This window comes from Lutjanus erythropterus, chromosome 19, assembly GCF_056507025.1.
Source record: "Lutjanus erythropterus isolate fLutEry1 chromosome 19, fLutEry1.hap2, whole genome shotgun sequence".
In the NCBI taxonomy this organism is placed as follows: Eukaryota; Metazoa; Chordata; class Actinopteri; order Lutjaniformes; family Lutjanidae; genus Lutjanus; species Lutjanus erythropterus.
The window spans coordinates 27,230,097-27,252,405 of record NC_139335.1 but is presented as its reverse complement, the minus strand read 5'-3'; the positions used below and the strand labels follow the sequence as shown (position 1 = coordinate 27,252,405).

At 38.1% G+C, this 22,309-nt stretch overlaps 1 protein-coding gene across 1 annotated transcript; it reads right to left on the bottom strand.

Moving 5' to 3' along the window:
* Positions 1–16,680: 16,680 nt before the first annotated feature.
* Positions 16,681–20,342, bottom strand: LOC146310008 (uncharacterized). The gene is made up of 5 exons (XM_084744227.1): positions 20,300–20,342; positions 20,087–20,203; positions 18,808–19,021; positions 17,087–17,172; positions 16,681–16,997 (listed from the first exon to the last, which is right to left on the bottom strand). Exons 1-5 carry the CDS (start codon positions 20,340–20,342, stop codon positions 16,681–16,683), a joined length of 777 nt encoding a protein of 258 aa, XP_084600353.1.
* Between the last annotated feature and the right edge of the window lie 1,967 nt (positions 20,343–22,309).

The following is a 22,309-nucleotide window of genomic DNA, read 5'->3' as shown; positions in this document are numbered from 1 at the left end:
CAAAGAATAACCAGAGACCCGACAGGTGATGGGCAAAGACTGTCCAGGCTGCACAACCATTGAGTCTGGCTGGATGAGATCAATACTGTTCACACCTGTGGAAACAGAAATCAACATTATCTCCATCATTCATGTGAATATTCAGTGTTTCTAATGTGTTTCTTAGTGTGAATCCACTGAAAGCTCCTCACAGGATCCAGCAGCCAGCAGCAGCAGCAGAGCTACAGAGAACATGGTTGGTATTGAAGGTGATCTGATGGGAGCTTCTCTTCTTCTGCTGCAACTGACAGCATGATATCAAGTCTTTATATCAGACTGTGAGGAAGTTCACTTTGCATAGAGAAGGACACTGACAGACTAGAAAAGAAGGATCAACTGTCCTCTCACAAGCAGTCATAGCTTAGAACTGTGTTGAGAATATATATTTGGATTTGCATGGAAGATATTTTGATTTAGTTTTATTGTTCACAATATTTCTAACATTTGTTCACAAAGTCAGATAAAAACATCACTTTTACACACATGCAAAATATTTACCGTTTCCAGTCTCAACCTCATGTTGGAGAACAGCAGAGCAGCAATAAACTCATCTGAATGAAGCAGTTTTATTGAGATAATGTTAGTCTGAGTGTCTTCATGATGGTGAATGTTAATATTTTATAATGTGAAAAGCAGAAAGTTAGGTTTTCACTGGTTTTGACATGCTGAGTTTTTGTACAGAGTTTCTTCCTCCTGTGTCACTGTGAGTCTCGAGCACAATAATAAACAGCAGAATCTTCAGTCTTCAGACTGTTCATCTGCAGATACACCTGCTGTCTGCTGTTGTCTCTGGAGATGGTAAACCGACCCTGAACTGACTGAGAGTACCATGTGCCGCTTCCAGTATCAGCAGTGGCAATCCATTCCGGTCCTTTTCCAGCAGCCTGTCTGATCCAAGCATTCCAGGGATGGCTACTGAACCCTGAATATGTGCAGGTCAGTCTGTGAGATTCTCCAGGTCTTTTAACTGCTGGTTCAGACTCAGTCAGTGTTTGACCCTCAGTACCTACAGACAGTTAAACAGCTCATTAGTTACTGTAATGCAGCCATATTGTCTTTGTAGCAGGAGGTTTGTCAGAAAAACACTCTTTGTTCTTACCTGCCCAGTTAATAGACAGGATGAGAAAAACAAGCAAATAATCAGGTGTGATCATTGTAAAAGCCAGTTGTCTCTGTCCAGTCTACAGTGTGTATGTCAGTGATTTAGTCTCTGTCCTTCACTCTGCAACACATATGTAGAGATGGAAGAGATCAGAGTTTTGCATTGACTCCTCCTCCTCACACAGAAACACAACACATCTCACATCTCTGGAAAAAATATGTTTTGCATCATTATTTTACATCATGATTAGATTTATCATTTCATAGTTAGTGACTCCAGGGTGTTCAACACTAATGTTTATTTTTTACTAAATTAAATGTATTTCTGCTCAGCAGCATTTGGTTCATTTGTATACTGGTTGTATCATGCATGAATGTCCAAATATATTCTCAACACCTGCTGAGAAACAAGAAGTCACAAACCACAACATCAACTGTTTCTTTCATAGTGTTCATGCATGTGTGTGTGTTTAGAGGCTCTGTCATTCTCTCCTTAGTTAGTGTCATCTGACTTCATGTGTTCTGCTGCCACCTGCAGGTCTTTGTAGACAAATGTCTACTTGTATCACTGTAAATACGACACATCCATTCCAGTCCTTTTCCTGCAGGTTGTCTGATCCAGTTAATACTGCAGCAGCTAAATGTGAAGTCAGATCCCCTGCAGGAGAGACTGAGAGTCTCAAACTGACATTTTCCATTTTTTTTAAATAATCATAAAAATGAAATATTATTGCAGACGTGTATCTGATATGGTAATAATAATGAGATTAATTGACTTCTTGTTTCATTTTTGTATAAAATATAAAAAATAAAAGTGTGTTAATAATTTCAGTGTTTGTAGATGTTTGAAGTCATTCAGAGAAACTTGGAGTCTCTTCTTATTCAAATAACATAACACATCATGAATCATTTCAGACAGTACAGAGTCTATTAGTTCATCGAAAAAAGACAGAACTTTTACTCAAGAATCCCAGAAAATGTTTCTTACTGCAGGATTAGTGTTTCATGGTTCTTCAATCACAGGTTCCACATCATTTACAGACATTACTTTGTCTAAATTTACAGACATGTTCACTAACTGTAGAAGTTGATTGTCAGCAACCAGATTTGAAAAAGTGATCTTTATTTTAATGTTTTGAATCTTTCATGATAATAATGCAGAAACACTTTTCAGGATGTATATTTTTCTACAATATAACAAAATATATATACATATATATATATATATATTTTTTTTTTTTTTCTGGCAGATTTTTGGTTTAGATTTTTAGAATATTTGGGAAGTAGAAGATACAATATGAAACAATAAATGCCAAAATTAATATAAAAATATTGGGAAAGGTATATATTATAAATATTATAATAAATATTTCATGATACTATCAGCCCTGTACAGATGAGCACGGTACAGCAACAACAAAACACAAAATAAAAACATAACTCTAACCATCTATCAGCTTACTAAAGATGAGTCCTGTAGGATTTTGTACAGCTGCTCAACCAACTCCAGTCACTGTGAGTCTCGAGCACAATAATAAACAGCAGAATCTTCAGTCTTCAGACTGTTCATCTGCAGATACACCTGCTGTCTGCTGTTGTCCCTGGAGATGGTAAACCGACCCTGAACTGACTGAGAGTAGAAGATGTAAGCACTGTCATATCTGATGTAAGCGATCCACTCCAGTCCTTTTCCAGGAGCCTGTCTGATCCAGTTCATCCGATGGTCACTGAATGTGAATCCAGAGGCTGTACAGGTCAATCTGTGAGATTCTCCAGGTCTTTTAACCACTGGTTCAGATTCTGTCAGAGTCTGACCATCAACACCTGTCAAGACACAGAAGATGTCATGCGTTATGTTGGCAACAAAAATGAAAATATGTCAAATTAAGATCAGTGAATATCTTCACCTGTCCAGCAGATAGTTAAAAGCAGCAGTCCTGTCCTAAAGTCCATCATGTTAAACTGTGTGTCCACTGTTCTCTGTCCTCCTCTCTGCAGTCAGATAAGTAGAGGTGGAAGACATCTGAGTTTTGCATTGACTCCTCCTCACAGGGAGGAAACAGCTGGATCAGACTCACATCTGTTCCTTAAATGTGTGAATACATATTCATTATAAAGTGTTGATAAAAGTCACAATCACACAACTAGAGACATTCATTACATGTAGATCAGTGTTTACATGGATCAGTTGTTTACATCATTAGACCAGGTAGAAATATTTACCATTATCAGTATTTGTGTTAATGTTATATAAAACCAATCAAACCACCTCTGTTCTGTCTTGATGTTACTTCTATCATCATTCTTCATCATCATCAGTGCAAGTATGAAACTCAGTCAGTCCAAGACTGCCCTCTAGAGGTTTGAAACACAAACTGCACTTTTCTGTCACCTGTGACCACATTTTCAAAAACACCAAGACAACACGTTGTTTTCTTGTTTACAGAGTTGGTTCAACAGTCTGAACTCATTCAACCTGTGGATGTTGGATTCTGTCACTTTTTGCTGAGAGACACCAACTTGTTTGTGTTTCTGAATCTACTTCCACTCTGAATGGTGACAAAATGATTTTACTACAATGATGTTTTCTTTTCTAACAAACTATTACTATTAGTAAAATTATTTCAGTGTTTGTTGTCACTGATTCAGGTCATAATTTTGTCAAATGGGTTATAGCAATATTTTTGTGCTGTAAATGGCTGAATGTGTTTATATAAATCATGTATTGTTGTTAATATGTCGTGAATGTGTTTCTGGATGCAGTAGAATAATAAAGAGATCAACAGAGTGACTTAATAACAGCATTAAAGCTCCTGGTGAAGTACAGGGTGTCCATAAAGTCTCTTTACAATTTAACAAATTAATTACAAAAGCAAATGAATAGACAAATCTGTGGAAATTATTACAAAACGAAAAGTAGATATTGAAGGTTTTTTTTCCTCATTTAATACACCTCTATATGAGCACCATTAGTTGCATGAAGCACATCAAGACGGTACTCGATTTCTTGCCACGTTCGCTGTAGCACAGCCTCATCAATGGTGACAAAGACATCAGTGATCTTTTGCTTCATGTGTGAAGCATGAATGTGATTAAAAACTTTGATACATAGAGTGGAGGCAGAGACAGCAGGAGAGAGAAGACAGAGGAAAGTTGATGTATCGATACGCTAAGTGCTGCATCGATTTGTTTCCGATTCATGTTCAGCTTTTTACCGATACAGGCCGTCTGAACCGATGCACTCATATCTTACACATTAAAGTCTGATGCATCGGACGCATGAATGAATCGTTACACCCCTATGAATCAGTGTAATAACAGTGATCAGTCAGTGTGCTGTGATCAGACTGTCAGTGTCTCTGCCTCAGTGAGACTCACAGGATCCAGCAGCCAGCAGCAGCAGCAGAGCTACAGAGAACATGGTTGGTATTAGGGCTGGGCGATAAAATGATTTTGAAACGGGATTGCGATAAAATGTATGTCGATGACGATGATAAACTATGGTCATTTTTACTCGGTATGGATAAACCTATATAAATCCAAACAGCGTGTCATGCAGTAGAAGTTAACAGACAGCAGTCAATCATTCTGCAGTGTTGGGGATGCTCGTCATAGTACACGCCCACTTTGCAATGTTTGTTTGTGAGGAGGTGAGGAGAAGTAGCGTGGACATAACAAAAAGAGTGGAAGATGAGTGGAAGTGAGAAGCAAAGCGGTGGGGAAGGTGAAGAAGAACTGGTGTTATCCTCAAAAACAAATGAAATTGTGGATAAAAAAAGGTTACACAACGTCAGTAATTTGGCTACTTGAAAGGTGACGATGCACAGACAAAGACGGTATGCAAAATATGTCATCGGTTGGTGCCAACCAGAACGGGAAACACAACAAACCTTTTCCATCCCTTGCAAAGGTGGCATCCCAGTGACTACATTGAGAGCATGAAAATCCGGCCCAAAACTGCAGCACATCCCCCAGTAAGTATTACTCAACGGCCTCGTACTAATGCTGCTGTGAGCAGTGCTAGCGGGGCTGCACCAAAACAGCAATCAATAGTGTCTTCTTTTGCCGCCGTGACCCAATATGAGAAGCGATCCAAAAGGAGCAGAGATATAACAGACGCAGTGTCATACTTTCTAGCCAAAGACATGATGCCCATGAGCACCGTGGAGAAAGACGGATTCAAGAAATTAATTAAAACGCTAGACTGCAGGTACGAACTTCTCTTTACTTCTCTGTCATTTGTTTTTTGTATTAGGTTGTACCACTACAGACAAACATTTGAGATTGAAATGTTTGCTGCCCTGGGAATTTGATGTGATAAAAAGTCACAGATTTTACTTTTATTTACATTTTTGGCATGATTTAGATTGTTTTAATTAGTTGTTTAAAAAACAAAGTTAGAGGAGGTACCACTTCCCAAAAATGTAGGCAAAACTGGCAACGCAGGCATAAAAAACAAAACAAAACTGGAGAATGTTTGCACTAGGTGATAGAAGGCGTACTGCTTCACTTTATTTTCCTTTTACACTAGAGGGCAATGCACAAAGCATGTTTGCTTGTTTACAGTGTTATTACAAACTGTTTGCACAATTCTTTATGTTATATTACCTAATTTTATGTTAAGAAACTATATTCTAAGTTCATCTAATGAATCATTTGGTTTCCTCAGGTGTCAGACTTTACCAGGATACTTTTCAAACTCACAGCATTATCAAATTATATATCGTGATAAATATCGATAAAAAAATTATCGTGATAATATTTTTTTCCATATCGCCCAGCCCTAGTTGGTATTGAAGGTGATCTGATGGGAGCTTCTCTTCTTCTGCACCTAAAGGCCCATTTATTCTCCATGTTAGATATGCATATATGCAAAAGGATGGAGGCTTCTGTCTGTACTCTGTGTTCATTTCATCCATACATCTGCACGTTTTCTGAAAGCTCACAGTTCAAATGAAGCAGTACCACCAGCAGTTGTAGGAGCAGTGTAGTACTGTAGCCAGTAGTTCAAGTGAGACATGAGAACAGGACACAACAAAGAAGTTTTTAAAATCCAGTAGAATAAAACCCAATGACAAATAGACAGTGAAAAAACTCTCTATCCACATATCACTATGTATTTAATGGCACACAAACCACCTGTCTACAACGCTGCCTCCATTTTTGCCTCTTTTTCAAGAGGTTCATTATTACATCCTCCTCCAGCGTTGCCATGTTTGCTGTTGTCAGAAACTTTTGACTCTTCTTTGTGAGTTGACTCTCAAGCGGCACGACACGAGATATACAAGATCTGGCGATACCTTCACACCTGTGTTTACATGCTACCTGGAAGTGACTCAGACAGCAGAGGTTTTCTCAGAAATAGTGACTTGTTACGTGCACAGTTGACTTCACAAACTTTCAACAAAGAAGAAAATGTCAGAGGACTTCGACATAGAAGAGGAGCATCATTTCTTTGCTGCAGCTGTGACACTTGAGCGAGAGCTTCAGGCGTGTGCATGCAGATCAGGTCTGACAGGCCACAGTTGACATGTAGGCTAAAATATGGTGTAAATGGCGTCTTTTTGGGTCTGATTTTAATGTTGCAGCTTATGGACACTTGGATTACACCACATGAGCAGCATGGAGATATTTTGTGTTTTTTTTGTTTTTTTTGTGTTTCTTTTTTACATTTTAAAACTGGTCACATTCACTTCAGTTGTACTGGATTTGGCTGCAACACTGTTTTTCTCTGAAGCTCCAGAAGTGTTTTGTGAACTGAATATCTTCACCCATCCTCACATCAGCAGGGGTGAGTAGATATGGAGTGAAATTTCATTTTTGGGTGAACTGCCTCTTTAATCATCACAGCATGACACCAAGTCAGTTACACTTCTGGGATATTGATCTGTCCTGTCATGAAGTGTAAGTGATTGTGAATCAGGTTCACCTGCTTTGGTGCAAATGAAAGCGACAACAGGTGGACAGGAGAAGCAAAGACAAGACAAACCCCAAAAAGAGAATGTTTTTGCAGATGGTGCCTCAGACCATTTCTCTCTCCTTATCCTTCCTGAATGATTTTTCTCAGTTTTACATTTTGCTAGTGTTCTTGTCACTACTGGGAGCATGAGGCAGTACCAGCAGCCCATTCAGGTTGCACAGGTAGTCCAGCTCCTCCAGGATGACACATCCATACGATCCATCTCTAGAAGATGCATGTATCATCGGTCATTCATTGTTGGTCCATCTGTTGTTTACCTTCTCCCTTTTCTCCATGTCGACGTGTCGAAGAACAATGAAGAATAAACAAACTGGTCTTTGGCCACAATTTTTTCAAAGTGATGACTGAAATAAATGTCATGTATGTGTGCCATCAAAACAGAATGTTGTGATGATGTCATCAGCATTCTTTCTGTGTGTGTGTGTGTGTGTGTGTGTGTGTGTGTGTAATGTATGTGTGCCATCAAAACAGAATGTTGTGATGATGTCATCGGTGTTCTATCTGTGTGTGTGTGTGTGTGTGTGTGTGTGTGTGTGTGTGTGTCTGTTTGTGTGTCTGCAGCATCCCACCTAAGGCAGTCGGTGCGTCTCCAACTTCTTCATATTATTTTTCCAAAGTCTATTTGTTAAATACAAACCACTGCCATCATGTTGAGATCAAAAGAGGAGCCTACAATATCTTAACTGTGACATCATCTGTGAGGTCACAGAACAGAATAATTCCTCAGAAGCCATGACATCATCAGAACCAGTGGTGGACAAAGTACTCAATCCCAGTACTTGAGTCAAAGTATAGATACTCCTGGTCAAATATTACTCAACTACAAGTGAAAGTTGATCAGTCAAAATTGTACTCAAGTTAAAGTACTAGAGTACTTGCTTAAAAATACTTAAGTATTCAAAAGTACAAATTACAAAGTACATTTTCTAATATCACTACATGCTGTATTGTTTTCACGATGCATTTACAGAGGTCAGAACCAGTGACCTGATCAGAACCATGATAATATCTTAACTATGACATCATCAGTGAGGTCACAGAACAGAATAATTGTTAGAACAGGTGACTTTAAAAACCAACCAACCAACCAACTGCCCCAAGGCTGATTATTGCTCCCATTTAGGTCAAGTAGTAAACTGGAGATCATCAGTGACTCAACTTGTTCTCAAGTTGATGTAATGCTGCAGACCTCAGGTGTGTGTGTGTGTGTGTGTGTGTGTGTGTGTGTGTGTGTGTGTGTTACATAAGTAGTAACTTGCGAGCATGGGCTTATCAAGTGTGAGCCTAACAGCTTTGATAAGCCTTGCCAGATGATGAACAGTTAAAGATAGTTTTCACCATTATTATTATTATTATTATTATTATTATTATTATTATTATTATTAGTAGTAGTAGTAGTAGTAGTAGTAGTAGTAGTAGTATTATTATTACTGTTATCACTGAAAACACAATAATGCCCAATAATACACACAATGCTCAAGTATTGATGAAACTGATGGAAACCATTGTTGTTAAATTAAATTAAGAACTTTTTTTTTTTTTTTTATCTAAAGACTATTTCTGTCTTTACTGTAACAGTGAGCTGGTGTTGAAATTATTAGTGGTCTGAGGGCTCCTCCTCTGGTGGCTTCATGTTACAAGTGTTAGGATTTTGTACAGCTGCTCAACCAACTCCAGTCACTGTGAGTCTCGAGCACAATAATAAACAGCAGAATCTTCAGTCTTCAGACTGTTCATCTGCAGATACACCTGCTGTCTGCTGTCGTCTCTGGAGATGGTAAACCGACCCTGAACTGACTGAGAGTAGTAGATCTCACCACTGTCATATCTGATTATAGCGATCCACTCCAGTCCTTTTCCAGTAGCCTGTCTGATCCAGTGCATCCAGTTGCCACTAATAGAAAGGCCAGAGGCTGTACAGGTCAATCTGTGAGATTCTCCAGGTCTTTTAACCACTGGTTCAGATTCTGTCAGAGTCTGACCATCAACACCTGTCAAGACAGAAAATGTGTGTCAATTGTTATGTTGGAGAGAAAAATGAAAATATGTCAAATAAAGATCAGTGATTATTTTCACCTGTCCAGCAGATAGTTAAAAGCAGCAGTCCTGTCCTATAGTCCATCATGTTAATCTGTGTGTCCACTGTTCTCTGTCCTCCTCTCTGCAGTCAGATAAGTAGAGGTGGAAGACATCTGAGTTTTGCATTGACTCCTCCTATGAGAGAAAATGATGAGCAGGTTGTACAATAATTGTCACTGAAACTGAAGAATGAATGATGACTGTATCAGAGTCACTCCTGTACAGAACAGAGTTTTATGATCTTCTTCATGTAATGTTTGTGTTGTTGTAATTGTGTGAGGATTATCAGAATGAAACAACTGATTTCTGATATGACAATAAACTAACTGTCTAATCATTTTTCATCATTTCAAATAAACAGTTCTGAAAATAATCAAAACAGTAAAAGTATGTTTTATGTTTTATTACTGGCTGTAAGCTGCAGCAGATGAGAGAACAGAGAGAGATCATATCCTCCAGGCACCAAATCAATTCTTTTATTTTACTACTTTCTGATGGAAAATATTGAAATTATAAATACAAAGGACCAAGAGAGATCATCTCCGTAATACTTCAGCAAATGTGAACTCAAAGGTTAGACATATATCAGAATGTTTGTGTATTTGTGAAAAACATTATTTTCAAGTTTGCCAATATGCATTATAGACTAAAACTTAAAACAGACAGTCTATTATCTATTCTTTGAAGCTATTACTGTATTTGTGACATCATTTCGATTGTAAATCACAGGTTAGACAAGAATAATACAAACAGCAAAAATGGGCTGCAAGGTTTTGTTTATTTAAAGCTGTAAAATTTCTTGATTTCAGAATTGTTTGAATATTTGCAAAACATTTTTTAAAATAGAAACTTAAACAAATGGTGCAAATGTACAATTTTAACATAGATACAGAGAAATTAATATAGAATTGTTTAAAAAGGGACAGTAATTTTTCCGTTCTCTCTAAAAATTGCTTTCAAGGCATTTCTGTTATTAAATTTAAGCCAACTGTAGGTTGTCGGCCACTCCTCTCTGAAGCTCCTTGTAGATGAACCTGTTTCCTCCATGTCCCTCCTCTGATGTTTAGGAGTAGGACCCGGCGTGGGACTGCCACAATCACCATCTTGGACACTTTGGGATGCATTGATGCCATTCGGGGGTTTGGCAGCTACGAGGCATGAGACAGTAGGTATATACAATTCCCCTCCTGGATCCATGGTGGCATTACTGCCTTTATTGGCAGTGGTACAAATAATCCACTTATTCATCGGTAGCGTTTTACTCACTTAATTACTGTTAGCATGCTGTTTCTGGCTAACTTAAGCTACAGCTACCTGGCTGATGTAAACAGTGGCAGAGTCGTGATGCCAACTTTGCAGGGTTCAACCTGTCAATCATTCTGCCCTCTGCCAACCACAAGAATGTCTGGAGTGTTGCTAGCTATGATTTGATTGGCAGTGGGAGGGGAGGGGGCTGACCCACAGCCACTAGCCTGCAGCAAAATAGCCAGATTATGTGTGGGGGGGATGTGTGTGCACCATCAAAATAAAATGCTGTGATGATGTCATCAGTGTTCTTTCTGTGTGTGTGTGTGTGTGTGTGTGTGTGTGTGTGTGTGTGTGTGTGTTTCATAACTAGTAACTTGTAAGCATGGGTCTATCCAGTGTGAGCCTAATATCTTGCCCTGGGGTTCGTCATAGTTCACCTACACCACTGAGGGTAACGATGTTTGTTCAGCTGTTCTCTGATAATGTTTGCTCTTCATGTCTAAACAGGTTTGGTAGAGTTGTGTTTTTAATCATTTATAATTAATGTTAGCTTAGAGTATTTGATGACTCCAATCACTTCTGTTCTTTCTTCATGGTGCTTCTAGTTACATTAAGAGAGAAATGTATTTACTTAAATTCTTATTTTGATTTCATATAACTCCTCCTAAATTTCTTTAACAGATGCATGTACTCATGTGGCGTGTGACATATGGACATATGATACAGAGAATCACAATCAGCACCACTGTATGAAAATGGAAATAATATTTTTACATCATATGTTATTTCCAAGGAAAACACACAAACATACTTAGTTTTACTTATCAAGAAGTTAAATTCCAACTATTTATATTTCTGTAGGCTGCAAATGATTTCACCATTTAGGTGATGAAGAAAAGACATCAATATTCACTACTCCAGATTTTCAGACTGACAGTTCATCATGATCAGTAAAAAGTGATACTGAGACAACTGAGTGTTCCCATTTAGAAAATAGAGGAAGTAGTTTTTGTATGACTCTCCTATTATTGTCTCTCACTGTGTGTATCTGGCACAGTAATACACAGCAGTGTCTTCAGGCTGCACATTCTGTCCATTTAGAGTCACTGTCTTGCTGGAAGAGTCTAAGTCGATACTGAACTTGTTCTTCAGTGAATCTTTGTAGTATGTTGTGGATCCAGCTCTCATTCCAATCCACTCCAGTCTTTCCCCTGCAGGCTGTCTGATCCAAGCTGTGTAGTAGCTGCTAACAGAATAAGAGACCTGACAGGTGATGGTCAGACGTTGACCTGGCTGCACAGTCACAGAGGCTGTCTGTGTCAACTGTTCACACTTCACACCTGTTAAAAAAAAGAAAATGTTTTGTAACAAATGATCAAGTTCTGCTGCAAAAGAAGAACTGCTGACTTTGACAAATCCAGAGAGACTCACATCCAGCTGCCAACAGCAGCAGCAGAGCTACAGAAAACATGGTTTATGTTGAAAGTGACGTGCTGTGAACTCCACTGACAGCCTGATGGCAAGTTTTTATAGCTGAGTAACAAGGAAGGTCAGTGAGTTTGCATAGAATCAAACATATGAAGCATCAATGTTGGTCTAACTGGAGCCAATAGAAGAGTCTGTTGACTGTTATTATATCTGCAGAGTGAAAACATGCCTGCAAATCACCTCTGCTTACATGTCATATTTGAATTTCATTACACACTCAGTCTTTAACATTTTCAAAACATTCCTACATTTACAGAAATGAAACTTTGCTTTTTCTGTAAACTGTTAATGCCTGAATATGTTGTAATGACATTAACAAATCAGTGATACAACTTTATGTAAATTCTTGTATAATTACAAACCATGATCAGGATCATTATAACTGTTCCTAATGCACTTATTAACATGTATCATAAATGAAGATGTATTCATTTAAATCAGCATTACAATAAACATTATGATGTACACTAAATAATGCATGTATCTTTCTATAAGTCATGTTTAAAGTGTTCAGCATGTTTTGAAATGATTAAAAAACAATTTATACATGATATGAGCTGTTTTCCTGAGAGAATTTATTTACTGTCAGCAGCTCCTACATCACATTAATGATTAACTTCAAACATATGAGCACAAACTTGTTATTTTTGCAGCATTTATTTATTCATTTATTTGCTGACTGACTGTACTTACTGACTGTATTTGTTGCAAACAGAAACACAGTGACAGCAGTCAGGATCATGTAAATAGTATGAAAACTTCAGTCTGATGCTGCTGGTTTGTATAAAAGACTTTTGATGGTTTCAGTGTTTGCAGATGTTTGAAGACATACAGAGAAACTTGGAGCCTCTGGAGGAAAACAGCTGCTCAGGAACTGAAGCCTGTGTGACAAAATGCAAAAAACTACATGTGAGTGTCAGTCAGTTAAGATCCATGAGAACAGCAGATCTGTGAGGGTCAGAGGAGAGACAAACTTGACACTGACTGCCCTCTAGTGGTTGTAGACGAGAAACTGCAACATTCATTTTCTCTCTCACTTTAGTTTCCACATCATTTGCAAACATTATTGTGTCTTAATTTGTAGAAATGTTTTAGGTAAGTAGGAGCTCAATAGTTTAATTTCAGTAACCATGTTGTTGTCTTTTAATCAACAAGTGATCTTTATTATATTTTTTGAACCCAATGTTTAGTTGTAACATCAACATTATATTTTTGCTCTTCCAGCCTGACAGATGAGTCCTGTAGGATTTTGTACAGCTGCTCAACCAACTCCAGTCACTGTGAGTCTCAAGAGCTCATAATTCAAGAGCTTATAAAAAAGAATGAATGAAGCTGGAATGAAATGTTCTTTGTGTCTGAAAATAGAAGATGTTCTCTGTTCTTTGATATATTCCATGTTAACATAATCATAGAACTGAATATTCTGTAGATGTTGAAAAATCAGTGAATTTTGTCAAAAGTCCTGGAGCAGGATTTCATGTCATTTACAGACATTATTGTGTCTGAATTTACAAACATGTTCAATATTTGTAGTTATTCATTTTCAGCACATGAACAAGTGATCTTTATGGTATCTTTTAATGTGCAGAAAATTGAGTGATGAAAACACAGACATAGTTTTTATATAATTTATAATGTTTTTGTATTCAGAAATGAATGTGATGGAAAATAGAGAATAAAATATATAAAACATAAAAAATAGAAAAATATATTATATTACATATCATATCAAATATTCCATGATATTATCAGCCCAGTAAAGATGAGTCCTGTAGGATTTTGTACAGCTGCTCAACCAACTCCAGTCACTGTGAGTCTCGAGCACAATAATAAACAGCAGAATCTTCAGTCTTCAGACTGTTCATCTGCAGATACACCTGCTGTCTGCTGTTGTCTCTGGAGATGGTAAACCGACCCTGAACTGACTGAGAGTAGTATTTATAAGTACCACTACCACTGCTAATAGTAGCGATCCACTCCAGTCCTTTTCCAGGAGCCTGTCTGATCCAGGCCATCCAGTGGTTGCTGAATGTGAATCCAGAGGCTGTACAGGTCAATCTGTGAGATTCTCCAGGTCTTTTAACCACTGGTTCAGATTCTGTCAGAGTCTGACCATCAACACCTGTCAAGAGGATGAAGAAACATCATGTGAAATATGCTGATGACACAAATACAAACTCTGTAAAACTGAGATCAGTGAATATCTTCACCTGTCCAGCAGATAGTTAAAAGCAGCAGTCCTGTCCTATAGTCCATCATGTTAAACTGTGTGTCCACTGTTCTCTGTCCTCCTCTCTGCAGTCAGATAAGTAGAGGTGGAAGACAACTGAGTTTTGCATTGACTCCTCCTCACAGGGAGGAGAGAACTGTTTAGGAACAGCATTTGAGTTTTGTTTTATGACAATGAAATGTGATTGAGTCCTCTGATTGACTGGTGAACTGTCCATGATGTTTGTCTCACCCAGTGTCACCTGTGATTGACTCCAGTGAAAATGCTGTGTTTTCAGACCTCAGTCATATTTCCAGGTCATTAAGCGACTGTCAGTGGTGACTGACTGCACTAAGCATTTAATCTTTGTTTCATTAGACAAGGCTGAAGGTAAATCAGAACTGTAACTTCAGTTTTACAGACATGATACAGATACAATATCACAAAATTATTCAAGTCAATTTTTGTGTCCCAAAACATCTGAAACCTCACAAAGATTAGTTGATCTCTACTGAGGACATTTTGGATTGTAGTTTTGCAGTGTCATTATTTCCAGTCTGGAGACTTGGCTTTTCATAAAATATACAAGAACCACAATTTATTCAAAGTGGCAGTGGCATTGCATTAAAGGTCCACTGTGTACAATCAAAATATTAAAACTGAGATGTCAGACAGAAATGGAATATAATATTCATAAGTCTGTTTTCATTAGTGTTTGATCACCTGAAAATAAGAAGTCTGCCATGTTTCATCACCATGTTTCTACAGTAGCCGTAGTTTCTTTCGTTGACTATTTAAACCCAGTAAACCCAGATGACATTACAATCAATTCACAGACTTGTTGTCTGTGGAGGTTTTTGTGCAGCTGCTCCACTGTCTTCACTCACTGTGTGTCTTCGAGCACAGAAGTAAACAGCAGAATCTTCTGCTGTCAGGCTCTTGACCTCCAGGTACTGAGTGCTGCTGGACACGTCTTCAGTCATGAGGAAACCACTTTGAAATGAGCTGCCATAGTCAGCAGAGCCTGAATCTGTGTATATTATCCCAGTCCACTCTAGTGTGTCCTGTGTCTTCTGTTGAATCCAGCTGATGCTGTAGCTTGTCATGGTGTAACCAGATGTGATACATGACATCTTGACTGTCTCTCCAGGTCTTTTCACCTCAGAGGGAGACTGGTCCAGTTTGATCTAACTCCAAACTCCTGTAAGTAAAGAAAACATGACCATCCATCAAACTTGATATTAAATAAATACTTAACATTTCTAAGTATATTTTTAGTTATCAGAATTGATTTTCTTACCATGAATGGCAACTACAACAAAAAATATCCAATCATATTTTCCATTCTATATTAAACTCTCACAGTTTAGTGATTTCTGATCAAAATTTGATCTAAGACATAAAACTGTCAGTTGTTCCTCCTTAAATGATTTGACAGTTGTTTTTGTTGTGTTTATAAAGAAGGAAGAGTTTGCACAGACCTTTCTCTGTAGTACTGGATTGTGAATTTTCTATATGCATTTAAACTGTAACAGATATTATACAAGTATAAATAGATACAAGTACATTTGGGTACATACAGGTATCCCAATGCTTGAAAAAGAAAACAACCTTTTATTATCATTTCAAAACATTACTCCTCAAGAAAATTATACTCAACATGTCATGACCTCCTCCTCTCCTCAGACTGTTCTTCTCTCCCATCTTAAATTCTTCATCATCATCACTTGTAGCTTTCCCTCCTCCACTGATTTAAGTCATATCCCACAGACAGACAACAGTTCATCAGCATTTACAACTTTACATCTCCTCCACTGCTCCTTTGTCTCAAGGTGTCCCCCAGGTGTCCATACTTGGTCTTCTCCTGTCCACATGCCTACAAGTGTCCCTCTAAAATATCATCCATCATCATGATCTGCACTTCAGCTTCTATGTTGATGATGTCCACGTGTAGATAGCCACTAAATCATCATTATTTTCAGTTTTTCCTGATTCTTTGGCTTTAGCAGCTCCCTTAATTCCCCTAATGATGCTGATAAAATTGCCGACTTTCCTTTATGGGTGTCTGAAAGCAGGACTTCAATCTACAAACTCCTGAAAGTCTTTTTTTCTTAGATGTTATTTTCATGAATGACCAGTTCCTGACAGAAGGGGAAGCGTGGACTTATATTGTATTATTGAGCATTAATTATGCAAATTTACCAGTCTTGTGCACGTGCACTCAAATATGCACAGGTGGATCATTTACAGAGTTACCTGAGGTTAGAAGCGTTTGCTGAATCTGATCCAGCATGTTGGCTGTTAGGCCCAATGTTTTGATATTCTTACATATAAAGTTCTGCTCAGCCTCATAAGAAGAGAAACCTGATCATGTATGAACTCCACTCATTTAGGACAAGTTCTGACAGAATCATAGTGGAGATCATCTGAATTATTATTTTAATAACACTGTGTATAACATGGTTTTAGATCACCTATCAGTGACTGTAACAGAGACATCTGCAGTGGTTTTTGAACAGCTCTGTGGCTTCCTGTATCACTGTGGCTCTCGAGCACAATAATAAACAGCAGAGTCTTCAGTCTTCAGGCTGTTCATCTGCAGATACACCTGGTCCACGTTGTTGTCTCTGGAAATGGTGAAGCGATTCTTAACTGATGTGGAATAAAGTTTAGTGCTTCCACTCGGAGCAGAAATGTGGGCAACCCACTCCAGTCCTTTTCCTTCAGCTTGTCTGATCCAGCTGATATCAGCATCATTATCTGATATTCCTGCATACGTACAGGTCAGTTTGTGTGATTCTCCAGGCTGCTTCACCACTGGTTCAGACTCAGTCAGAGTCTGACTGCAAACACCTGGAAGAAAAGCAGTTCAATCAGAACAGAAGCAAACAGAAACCTTAAAACAAACAAACAAACAAAAAAAGGCAGAAGTGTGTATTCACCAGAAATCAATGTCAGCATCAGAAACATGATAGTTAAAGTCATAGTGAAACTGTGCTCTCTGTCTGTTGGTGGTTTAGTTTCTCTTCTTCAGTTTGCAGTGAGATAAATAAAGATGGAAGACATCAGGATTTGCATCGACTCCTCCTCACAGTGCTGAAAAAATAAAAAGGTTATAAATGACGTTTACTGACTGAAAGGATTTGATTTACTCAGAGGGATTTTAGTTGACTGTATTAAGATATTTATCACTGAAGTCTTCTGCTTGTTATTTTTAAACATGTTTTTTAATTGAGGTTTCAGGGCAGTTTGGATGAGACACTCAAAACAAATGGAACAGAAAAGACCAAACATTTGCTGCCTCATTCTGTAATATAATCATATGATCCATCCACATCAATTCATGGCACACAACACAACTGAAGAGAGTATTGTGATACATTTTAAAATGATCTTAAAGCCACAAGTGAGGAACAGATATAATATTTCATCATCAGTATTTTCTACATATTCCTTTTTGCTTGTCTTTTTCACGGTCACAGTTTCACTTCATGCACATTAAACAAGAGAGGTTGAAACACATCTGTACAGACACACACATTCACACTTATGAACATCTGAAAAAGTTAGAACCATCTGTGTCGACAAAGTGAGGAAACCAACATGAGACTTGGATGAAAACATCAGTTTTAAGTGTGTTATGTTTTCCTCACTGCTGTTATTTTCATGTATGTTCCATGTGAGTCCATGACTGTGATCAGTATTATCAACACAGCTGGTCCTTGTCTGCCCTCTAGAGTTTTAAAGGAGGAACTGCAGTTATTATTGATTTCAACATAATGTCACTCACTTGATGGAGAATTTTAACTGAGGTTCAGGAACAAAACAACACCACTTTCTTTCTTGCAAACCTGATCTCCTTCATTTTGAAAATTCACCCACCTGTGACTCTAACAAACTCACTTCACCTGAGTCTTATTCATTTATCACCTGTGTCTCTCTAATCCAATCAGAGTGCACATCTATATGAGCATGGCAGCTCAGTGCTCATCACTGTGGCCCCACAGGAAGAAGGTCCCAGATTCAACATCATCTGTCCCAGGTTCCCTCTGTGGGGGTTCACTTGTCCTTCCCATCTTCACGTGGGTTTCTGCTAGTTGCCCAGTTTCTTCTCATTAAAGACATATCAGGTTTTAATACGTCCATAAATGTCTCTTCCTTTTTGTTCTGTGGGAACCACAGGGGGATGAAACACTGAAGAATTGAAATGTGCCCCATCCTGAGCCTCAACCTCATGCAATCAACTCTCTTCACCCCTTCATCCCCCATCTCTTATTCCTGAATACAGTCACCAAATAAACTACCTTTTGTACTGAACACATGTTGTGGTCTTTGTTAGCTTTGTGTCATACTGTTAACCTGTCCATGAAATATGTGATAACGTGATTGATTGTTGATGATGTGATGACTGATTAGTGCTGTTTTTTAGGTCACTGTTATTTTATAGTTAACTAATTTGTCCAGTAATCATTTACTAATTATGCTCATGTTAACTATGGCATTTATTCACACAGTTAATAGTTTGTAAAGGTGCTACTAACATTAGTTAATATCATAATAACCAATACCTAACAGTTAATGTATGCTGTAATAAGCGTCAATTAACCATTAACTGTTAATGTAACTGTGTTTCAGCCTAACAGTAAGAAGATTGTGTGTTGACATGTGAGTTAGCATGTTCTCCCTGTGTGAAGGCTTCCTCTCGGTGCTCTGGGTTCCCCCACCATCCACCAGAGCTCTCCCTGCTCTCTGTCTGATCCAGTGAATAAAGAAGCTTGTCATGTCAAACCCAGATATGATACATGACATCTTGACTGTCTCTCCAGGTCTTTTCACCTCAGAGGGAGACTGGTCCAGTTTGATCTCACTCCAAACTCCTGTAAGTAAAGAAATGATGATCATTATCAAACCTGTAAATCACACGTTGGACATTTACAAAAGAAGTAAAACAGGACTGAATTTCTCACCATGGATAGAAAGTACAAATAATAAACTCCAGATAATTGTATTTTCCATTCTGTGATAAACACTGTAGCTCAGTGCTCTGTGATCTGAGTGTTTGACAAAATATATCAAAGTGTCCCAGTGTTCTGCCATAGACGTCCCTCTGCAGCTTTAAAAAGACAACATGACACACATACATTTACATAAGTAGAGTCTGATGAGAGCTTCCACCATGGACAAATTACAAAAGGAAAATTTGCATTTGTGTATTAGTAAAAAGATATTCAAGTTTAGTTGTAGTTTGTTTTTAATTGAGCACAATTTAAAAAGCACAATATACAGATATATAGACTCAAAAAACACACAGAGGACTTGTTTGTAGCCTCAACCTAAATGTGGTGAAAATTTCAAGTTCTCACAATTAATGTGATGTCAATAATATAGTTGCTGTTTAAGTTATAGTTTAAGTTGATCAGATGTAATTTTCTACACCATTGCATGAAAACAGGAAAAATGTTTTCCCATCTTTCTCAGACAATAATATATTATTAAAACATGTCTTTTATTGAGAGAGAATTAATCTTCTCTGAGTCTCTTCTATATTGATGTTGGAACTCAAATGAGATCTATACATTAAAACACTCAACTCTTCTTCTGTCTCCCACTGACAAACTAACAGGCTGATTCAGTAAATTCATAAACAATGATTTTTATATTCTCATCAAAGAGCACTGTTGTTACTTATGTTAACTTTTAGAACATGTGTGTGGTTGAGTCTTGTTAGTTGTTGAGTATTTGTGCAGGTCTGTTGGTGGTTTGTATCACTGTGGCTCGACGTACACAGTAATAAACAGCTGTGTCCTCAGGTTGCACATTCTGTCCTCTTATTGTCACTGTTCCAGCTGAAGTGTCTCTGCTGGAGCTGAGATAAAAGTCTCCTCCACCCCACTGGTGGAAAATCCACTCCACCAGTTTTCCTTCACACTGTCTGATCCAACCTGTTCCATAGCTGCTATCAGTCACAGAATAACCGGAGAGCTGACAGTTGATGGTCAAAGACTGTCCAGGCTGCACAACCATTGAGTCTGGCTGGATGAGATCAATACTGTTCACACCTGTGGAAACAGAAATCAACATTATCTCCATCATTCATGTGAATATTCAGTGTTTCTAATGTGTTTCTTAGTGTGAATCCACTGAAAGCTCCTCACAGGATCCAGCAGCCAGCAGCAGCAGCAGAGCTACAGAGAACATGGTTGGTATTGAAGGTGATCTGATGGGAGCTTCTCTTCTTCTGCTGCAACTGACAGCATGATATCAAGTCTTTATATCAGACTGTGAGGAAGTTCACTTTGCATAGAGAAGGACACTGACAGACTATAAAAGAAGGATCAACTGTCGTGTATTGGTATCCTTCACAAGAATTAAAAAAAACTCAGATGTGTCAAACATTCATATTTCCACTCAGATCAACAGAATATTTAATGTGTACAGTCTCAACTACATATGTGGGAACACCTGAGCTGCAAAAAGACTTTTTATCAGTGGGACCATGTTATCTGTGAGCTCAGATCACTGTCACACACAAACTCTCAGACATGAATAACAGAACCATCACACACCAAACCCTCACAGTAACACATGACACTGATCACCTCCTCAATCATCACTTCACCATGAAACCATCTGGAGGCTGATAAAAGACTTTAAAATGGAAGAAAGCTCATTTCAGTAGTTTTGTCCATTCTGCCTTTTCAGCACTAAACAAACTCCCTCCCTGACATGTTGTGCACTAAGACGTATTTATAGTGACCCTATGTCTTGTCTTGCTGTGTTTAATATGTTTACATCTGTTTCTGTGTTGAACAGGCTGTGAAAACAAATCAATGAAATCTACAATAAAATATAATCAAATCTGATATTTCTCTGAGTGTGTTTGTTATGTTGTAAAAAAATATTTTGGTGATTGTTAAATGTGGAGAACAACCCCTCTGACTTGTTTTGACATGCTGAGTTTTTGTACAGAGTTTCTTCCTCTTGTGTCACTGTGGCTGTCGAGCACAATAATAAACAGCAGAATCTTCAGTCTTCAGACTGTCCATCTGCAGATACACCTGCTGTCTGCTGTTGTCTCTGGAGATGGTAAACCGACCCTGAACTGACTGAGAGTAGTATTTGCTGCTACCACTGCCACTGATGTAAGCGACCCACTCCAGTCCTTTTCCAGGAGTCTGTCTGATCCAGTTCATCCAGTAGCTGCTGAATGAGAATCCAGAGGCTGTACAGGTCAATCTGTGAGATTCTCCAGGTCTTTTAACCACTGGTTCAGATTCTGTCAGAGTCTGACCATCAACACCTGTCACAGAAGACACAGAGAAATAAAATTTGTGAATTAAGATAACTTAAATTAAACTTGTAAAATAAAGATCAGTGAATATCTTCACCTGTCCAGCAGATAGTTAAAAGCAGCAGTCCTGTCCTATAGTCCATCATGTCAAACTGTGTGTCCACTGTTCTCTGTCCTCCTCTCTGCAGTCAGATAAGTAGAGGTGGAAGACATCTGAGTTTTGCATTGACTCCTCCTCACAGGGAGGAAACAGCTGGATCAGACTCACATCTGTTCCTTAAATGTGTGAATACATATTCATTATAAAGTGTTGATAAAAGTCACAATCACACAACTAGGGACATTCATTACATGTAGATCAGTGTTTACATGGATCAGTTGTTTACATCATTAGACCAGGTAGAAATATTTACCATTATCAGTATTTGTGTTAATGTTATATAAAACCAATCAAACCACCTCTGTTCTGTCTTGATGTTACTTCTATCATCATTCTTCATCATCATCAGTCCAAGTATGAAACTCAGTCAGTCCAAGACTGCCCTCTAGAGGTTTGAAACACAAACTGAAATTTTCTGTCACCTGTGACCACATTTTCAAAAACACCAAGACAACACATTGTTTTCTTGTTTACAGAGTTGGTTCAACAGTCTGAACTCATTCAACCTGTGGGTGTTGGATTCTGTCACTTTCTGCTGAGAGACACCAACTTGTTTGTGTTTCTGAATCTACTTCCACTCTGAATGGTGACAAAATGATTTTACTACAATGATGTTTTCTTTTCTAACAAACTATTACTATTAGTAAAATTATTTCAGTGATTGTTGTCACTGATTCAGGTCATAATTTTGTCAAATGGGTTATAGAAATATTT